This window comes from Lynx rufus, unplaced genomic scaffold (genome assembly GCF_022079265.1).
Source record: "Lynx rufus isolate CCGP_SWC_20201006 ecotype Redwood Valley unplaced genomic scaffold, mLynRuf1.p SCAF_5, whole genome shotgun sequence".
Taxonomy (NCBI): domain Eukaryota; kingdom Metazoa; phylum Chordata; class Mammalia; order Carnivora; family Felidae; genus Lynx; species Lynx rufus.
Window position 1 is genome coordinate 11,508,126 of NW_025814867.1, and position 8,352 is coordinate 11,516,477.

The 8,352-nt window shown below is 46.1% G+C and overlaps 1 protein-coding gene across 1 annotated transcript in view; it reads right to left on the reverse strand.

The window, feature by feature from the left end:
* Positions 1 to 7,314, reverse strand: part of STT3B (STT3 oligosaccharyltransferase complex catalytic subunit B) — a 106,468-nt gene extending 99,154 nt beyond the window's left edge. The window contains exon 1 of the mRNA XM_047098692.1: positions 6,611 to 7,314. Coding sequence (XP_046954648.1) covers positions 6,611 to 6,924 — 314 coding nt within the window. The 5' untranslated portion in view covers positions 6,925 to 7,314. The remainder of the gene's footprint in view (positions 1 to 6,610) is intronic.
* Between the last annotated feature and the right edge of the window lie 1,038 nt (positions 7,315 to 8,352).

Genomic DNA, 8,352 nt, shown 5'->3' on the forward strand with positions numbered 1-8,352 from the left:
TTTGAAGGCAGAGGATGCAGTAAAAAGGACATAGTTTTTGGAGACAAGTAGACCTGTATTATTCAATTCTTAGGGGAATGCTGAACTGAAATATCTTTTATCTACAGAAATAAAAGATGTTACCTTATCTCCTCAGTTCTAAGATATAAAATCAAGTTGTAAGACACTATAAAAACTAAGCACCTACCACTTAGAACATATATTAAAGTTATCCTGCAACACTAAGTTCCACCAGAAGAAAAAAAATTGGTTACAGATGATATGGTCAATTTGTTTAGTGTAGCAGTCACAATTCTTTAGAAATGCGTATTTGTGAAAGTAGCATAAACTTGACCAACATAAAGGCATTCACCAACTTATTATGTACAGGATATATTCCAAGGTATGTTTAGATGCCTTACATTTGAAACCCTGAAGGTATTTTTACAAATATAATTCCAAGTAGTGGTTAGGTTTCCTGGCAGGTCTACCAATGCCAGTTTACCTACATTTACCTAAAATATGAGAGGCTCTGGCAGTCGCTCCTACCTCTTCCAACCCTTACCTACACCTAACACATTAAAAAAAAAAAAAAAATCCTATGGTATTGACCCCTTCTATCAATTTCTAAATCCCTGGAAATTATTTGTGTCAGAAGTAGGTCAAGCAAAGAAACAGAAACCTTCCCAGAAAAGAGTGATTTAAAAACAAAAATATCCACCAGAATGAGGTAAAGCAAATAAAGGAGTGAAGACGGGGTAGGATGTTAACCATTTACACTTTTTTCCCCTTTCAACAGCATTAATTTGGCCCATACATTATATTTGTAGATCCTATGTTATTTGAAAATACGTTTCCATTTTTTCCTACTTATTGTAGGGACTGACAGAAGTCACTTTTGCAATTATACATAAATTAAGCATTATATCCAGACAAAACATGGCAAAAAAAAAAAAAAAGCATAAATAGATTCAGAGTAAGCAACAGGCTGACCAGTAAGAGGCTTCTAATAACGCAAAAAGAATTTAGGTGTTCTACATAAATTAAGTCTAATAAAACCAACATCAATACCCTTCTAACAACTTTAGTTTCTTCTGCGATATAAGATTTGGCAAAGTCAAATCATTTAACAGACATGCATTGACTTACGATGTACTCTCATTAATAACCAAACCTGAAAAGATTAAATCTGATTCTAACCTGCAGTCCAACTGAGCACAATACAGAAACAGTATTTATACTCATTATGTTCAAGTATTATAGAAAACAAATGTTCAGAAATAAGATTCTCTTCATCATGCAGATGGGGAACAAAAATAACACTCTTCATATTATAATGAAGAATGTACTATCAGCGTCTACAAGCAGGATTTAAAAGCAGCATCAGAAAAATATGTCAGCACAGCGCCTGACATGGGCTTGATCTCAGGAATTGTGAGATCATGACCTGAACTGAAATCAAGAGTCAAGATGCCTAACCATCTGAGCCACCCACGTGCCCCACCAGTGTTGTCTGGTTGAGCTGGTTGAGCATCCGAGTTAGAATCCCACATCAGGCTCACTATCAGCTCAGAACCTGCTTTAGATCCTGTCCCCCTCTCTCTGCCCCTCCTCAGCTCACACACTCTTTCTCAAAAATAAATAAACTTAAAAAAAAAAAAGATATGATACAGCAAATAAAGTAAAACACTAACTGTAGAATCTAGGTATTGAGTATGAGTGTTCACTATAAAATTCTTTTAGCTTTTCTGTATGCTTAGAAATTTTTGTAAAGTAACAATTTAGCAATATACAAATCTGTTGAATAGTAGGATGCTTTATAATTTGGGTTAACTGCAATATTGTCTCTAACAGCATTAAGTTTTCAAAGTAAACAAGTAAAACATATGATTCATCACTCCAGAATATTAATCATTTTTTCATTATTTCTGAGAGCATGTATGCACTGATAAATACGAACATATTACAATGAAAAGAACTTTTAACATTTTCTCATATCCCAAAATACTCATAACTTACAGGGAGCATAAAAATCAGAAGTAGATTAAGAACAGACTAGTAAATTTCCTCATGTTGTTAACAGCTGGGTCAGAACCTATAATTAGTTTCTAATATTTAGTCTACAACCAATGTCTTTTAAGTTATTTATTTTGAGAGAAGAGTGTGTATGCGCGCACATAGCATACGTGAGGGAGGGGCGGCCAGAGAGGGAGAATCCCAAGCAGGCTCCGCACTGTCAGCACAGAGCCTGACACCGGCTTGACCTCAGGAACTGTGAGATCATGACCTGAACTGAAATCAAGCGTCAAGAGGCCTAACCACCTGAGCCACCCAGGCGCCCCAACAGTGTTGCCTGTATGCAAACTACTCATGGTGGTACGAGTGGTCTTACTCAAGTTAGCCCTCGAGATATGAAAACCCGTAACAGAAAGTTCTAAAGACTTTGCTGCCAGATCGTAACCACTTCAGGACCTATTACATGCCTCAAGAAACCCATGATTACTAACTGTAAGAACCACCACAATTTACCCCAAACGGGAGCAGGTCCAATCCCACTCTCCCATGCAGCAGTTCATGACACTCCCTGAACTCCTCCCTCCGTGTTCCTGTAACTTAGAACGATCTTCAGCTCAAGACCAGAAAAACTGTAATGGTTTTACAATGGACTCCAGTGACCGTCTACCTGTTCTGAAGTGCAGCTGGACTGCGGTTGCTAATGATTCCACAAAGTAACTTTTTAAGATTTGGGGATGTTTGTGTTCTAAAACCGGTTTTGTCACCCATTTTGTCTTCTTCAGAACTGAGGTCAATACCCTCTTTCTTCATCTGCAAAGTGAAGAAAAACATGGAGACCTCAAAGTTTAGGAACTAGTCCCCAACTTACAAACAGCTTATGTTCTAATATCAATCCTTTGAAAACATGTTGGCGCTAATTAATCTACTTATACCATAGGTTCTCTGAAAAACTGAATTCCGGGTTTCAATTCTAAACTGCAGCCTTCTGCCCAGCAAGACGTCTGCTGCCCTTTTACAGCTAACTGGAGCCAAAGCTCAGAGAGGCTCAGAGAATTCTCTCTCTAGAGCTCCGAGGAGAACCTACTGCAACTTGGACAGGCAGGGAAAAGGGCAAGTCTCCTTACACAGGGAGGTTTTACATCAACTCTGTGGGAAAAGCTACCACAATTTAACAAGATAACGGTTATGGAAAAGGTACTTGGTTAATATCACGTCCAAGTATTAGTAGCTGTCACAAAAGTAAGTAGAAACTACGTTTTGCTCCAGATAAAAAAGAAGATAAAATTAGCCGCTGTTAAACTAGTTGCTCAACCAAATGTTTGGCAAGTACAGACAACATATTCTCAAACTGCTTCCTCATGTCTGATCAACTCAACTGATAAGGGGAGGAAATTACTAAAGCGAAGTGGTGAAGAGATCGTACCAAAAATGTTGCTAAGTTCTAGAAAAGTGCAGTGTACTTTAAAATTCAGTAAATATATAATATTCAACATTATATACCACCCCTCATAACTATAAGATTTATAAAATTAACTGAGTGACAAATTTAAAAAACAAGTATAAGTTTGTGACAATGAGTCACCTCTGGCAGCTAACTGGAGTCTTACGCAATTTAAGAACTACTGTAAATTAGAAATAACTCACGATCAAACAGAAAAAGTAAACTTTTCACTGAAAACACTTCAGAAATGAAGCCAGTAACAGAGACATGAAAAAAAAGGAATAGAGAAGACCAGAAAAAATTGGTTTGTTGATAGAGAACCTGAAAGAAACATTTAAATATAAAGGTTCATGTCATTGCTGTATGTTAAAATAGTAACCTGAGAGACTCCCAGGCTAGTATAACACCAGAGTGTTAGATTAAAGATCAAAGTGTTGGCACTATTAGCCGCTTCGAAGGAAAACTGCTTTAAAAATCCAATGTAATAATGACAATCTACACCCAACCCCTTTTCAAAAATTTTCAGTAAGAATGGATTATAAGAATGAAATGCCTAACTACTTGAGATCTTCAAAAGAAAAGAAAAACAAAAGCAAACGAAATTTTTTTGGCCTGAAACCTAATTTTCCCATTAAGTCAACCCAAATTATACTCTGACATTAAATTTATATTGGCAAATCTCTGTTCACAAGAAGGAAGGGATAGGGGCAATTCCTTTATTGTAAAAACTGTTTACCACTAATGACAATTATCTAATATTATGAACAGAAGCATAGGAATACAATAAAATGTAAGTATTAAGACTATCAGTAAACAGAACACCTAAATTAAGAAGATCTTTAGGAATGAAGAGGTGTATATACCTTTAGTGAACATGAATTAAAGTTCAAATTTCATACATTTAGTGTTTCAGAAATGTCTCCATGCACAGAAAAATAGAAATAAAACAAATTTTCATGTGGATAAAAAAGGGTTATGTTTCCCCAAGCATATTCTTGAAACAAGAGAAAAGACCAACTTTTAATTTTTTGCCATACTTTAAAAAAAGAAAAAAAGAATATTATCTGTGAAGCAACCTGATTTAAGACTTTTCATGATTACATACTCAATTTCAGTAGTACTCTTTGGCTGACTTGATGAAGATTTCTAATCTTCCTTCAAAATAAAGAAAAACAACAAAATCATCTCATCACTCAGTCGTGAATTTTTCTGCCATCCTTAATTTCAGCTTCAAAGTTACTACTAGACAGTACTCAGCCTTTGTAAAAAGGATACTCTGTGGAAATACTATTCACAATTTCTGTTGCCCGTAATGTTTTGTCGCCATGCACTTCTGCTGTATAATCTAAAAAGGCATAACTTTCTCTTTTCACACTGTTCAGTAAAATATTAGCAGTTTTCGCCTTCCGGTTCCAATTTCATTTTTATCTAATTTGCTTAAGTGTTTCAAAGCTAAGCCTAAGAATACTGTAGCTAGTTTCTAAGGTTTCACAACATTTTCTTCTGATTTGAAATAAAAGTTATTTTTTAGAAAGTGTCAGAAAAAAATCAAAACCTCCAAAATGGGATTAAAACGTTTCACGAAGACTGTCACTGTTTACCTAAACTGAGTTCTCCATGAGTGGGCTCCCGTCCTGTTCAATAGATGATGCACTACCAATCTTCCTATCCACAAAAGAACTTCAATCCGGTATTTTAATATACGGGTAATTCACTTCCCAAAATACTTATGACCCATATATTTAGTAACTCTCAACAAGATTCTCTCACTGTATTTCAAATGACAAAACAAGGGGCGCCTGGGTGGCGCAGTCGGTTAAGCGTCCGACTTCAGCCAGGTCACGATCTCGCGGTCCGTGAGTTCGAGCCCCGCGTCGGGCTCTGGGCTGATGGCTCGGAGCCTGGAGCCTGTTTCCCATTCTGTGTCTCCCTCTCTCTCTGCCCCTCCCCCGTTCATGCTCTGTCTCTCTCTGTCCCAAAAATGAATGGACGTTCAAATGACAAAACAAAGATCCTAAAAGTTTAGTTAGGTCTAATTATAAAGAGGTAAGATTAACTCAAGGTTGACAAGTCGGTCAACATGTTTTAAGTTAGTTTAAAAGGCATAGGCTCGGGTAAAAAACAAAAACAAAAACAAAAACCAACTCAGGCTGGGAAAGCTGGAAAAAAAAATTAAAGCGATCTTCCTACCTACTTAATTCACAGGCAAGTGTAGTGCCTAAATTAGCTAGTGCTCTTAACAGGGTAACTTCCTAAAACATTCAGGTCAGTCCGGATACCACGGGCAACTTTTGATTGTAACCCAAGGCTCCCCATCACCGTGGGAGTCTCTGGTCTTATATGCAAACCCTCCGGAAGGGACCAAGAAAGGAATCAATGCCATGCTTTCGGATAGCGTGCATAACATACCGGGGGTGACGACTGGGCTCGGAGAGTAATCAGGTTCTTGCAACCCAAGATAACTGTGGCACAGCCAGGTGCGGAGTGCACTCAGGGGCCCTGAAAACGGCCACTCCTAAAAATATCTAATGTTAAATAAATAAGAGTCCCTAGCTTCCAAGATCACTTTCCGGGGTATTATTTCCTTTCCTCCAACACCCCACTCACTCTCTTTTCCCCTCCTTGTAAAAGGAGAGCAAAAAGGAGGAACAGTAAAAGCGTCAAACGGCGAGGCTGAGTAGACAGGGCTCCTGCCCATCTGCACTCCCCCCCAACGGCAACGAGGCAACCCCGGGGCGATCCCATCCCAACTAGCAAAACCGCGCCGGCGAAAATGAGAGAACGCGACACGCCACGGGCAGGGAGGCGGGGAGTCCGCCACGAGTCGGCCGGAGGGAGACCTGCCGGCTCGCGGCGTGGCCGCTCCGGGCTGAACACCCCCAGACGGCTGCGAGGGGGCTTCGTTCGCCCTCCCACGAGGCGTCACACTTATCCGGCCCGGGGCCAAGGTCCCACTCGGGGACCCCGACGCCCCGCCTCGGGCTGCGCGGGGGAAACTTCGCCCACGGGCAGGGGGCGCGCCCGCGGCTCCGGGACCCGCGCTCGCCTCGGCCCGGGCGCGAGCGGGGCTCGGCGGCGGCGCGGGGCCAAGTCCGGGACGAGCCGCGGCGGGCAGAGGCGCCGGTCCCGGGTCCCCGCGGGCCGCGGGCGGGGGAGGGGCGGCGGGGCACTCACCACGGGTCGAACTCGTGAATGATGCTTTCGAAGCGAATGACCGCGAAGAGGCGCGAGCTGAAGCCGGCAAGCCAGGCCAGGAAGAGGATGGTGAAGGAGAGCAGCGACTGCCAGCCGGCCGGCTGCGACAGCCCCCCGGACAGCCCCGCGGGGGCCGGCTTCGGCGGCGCCACGCCGCCCGCCGCCTTGTGCGCGCACTGGGCCCCGGGCCCGTGGTGGCCGTGCCGGCTGTTCCCCAGGGCCATGAGGCCGCTCCACGGGGACGAGTTGAGGGACGACTTGTGCTTGCTCTCCGGGGCCGAGGGCTCCGCCATGTTGTGCCCCGGCGGCGGGTCTCGCTCCTCGCCGCCGCCGCCGCCGCCGCCGCCTGGTGCGAGGGGTGCTGGGCGGGGACCTGGAGGAGGAGGAGGAGGACGAGGAGGAGGAGGAGGAAGAAAAAGGAGGAGGAGGGAAGAGCGCCGCGCGCTCCCGCCCTCAGCGCCGCGAGGCCGGGGGACAGGGGGTGGAGGCGGCGGCAGGGAGTCTCCGCCTCAGCAGCGGCTGCGACCGCCGCGCTCTCAACTCGGATGGCCCTTGCGCCCCACTAGCCATCCGTATCCCCCTTGCAGCTGCGGCAGCGGCGAAAGCCGACGGGACGAGGGCGCCAGAGAAGAAGCAGCAGACGGAGGCGGCACCACAGCTCGGAGCAGCAATGACATTCCCCCTCACACCCGCCGCCCGCCCCGCGAGGAAGAGCAGGAGGAGGAGCCCCCTGGAGTCCGGGCGGAGCTCAGGCTACCTCTGACTCCGCCCCCGACCCAACAGGAACTAGCCCTTCCACCTGTCACAATGCGACAGGTCCGTTAGGGGGTGGGCCCAGAACTGCGGTGCCCACCAATAGGAGCGCGAGCCGGGGCGGGGCTTAGCCCAACCGCTCTCCCCCACCCCCCCTCCCTCCCCCTCCCGCCTCGCGCCGGTTCGCCCGGAGCGGCCGTGCAGCAGCGCTACGGCTTCATTGTCAGTTGAAAGACGCGGTTTCGCGCGTCGGTGTTGTCGGCAAGGAAGGGTGCTAGGCGGCTCCGCTCGTTGCATGGAGCTGAGCCGGGCCAGGGGTCGGGAGGTGATCGAGAACAGCGGAGCGGCCTCCGTCAGAAGCGGCTTAAGGGAGGCGGAACGCGCCGCGCTGACCGACCGGGCACTCACGGGCTCGCGGCGGTCGTGACTTTTAACCCGCTTTGCGCCGAGCGCCCACCACGTGACGGAGCGCGCAGGCGCGTTCCACAAGTCCTGCGCGCGTGAATCTGGCTGGCGGGGCTCGGCCGCCCGGGGCGCCCCGCGCAGCTTGCGCGGCCTGTGAGCTTGGGCGGCTGCGGCTGCACAGCCTCGATGCGCCCCCTCAGGCTGTGCCGGGTGTTCTGCTCCCAAGGTTGGGAGCGAGGACAACTTTGCCGGCGCTGAAAACTCTTCGGCGCCAGAAAGAGACCTAGGGGGCAGGCGAAGTGCGACTTGCTCTCGCTTCTCTCACTTGTATTTTCCTAATTGCAAAAATCGTCTTTGTTCCCTGGAAATAAGAGCAAATGCAGGACTGTGTTGTTAACGGGCTGCATACGTACCACCAAACGAGTGAAACTTTTCTGTCCGCTGCACCTGAATTCTCTTTAGTAAGTAACGGACTGGAGATCCCTGTCCACGAAGTTTTGCACGTCTAGGTTGTATTTTTAGACCTTCCCCTTCTCCATGCTCCTCCCCGCCGAAAGGAAGTG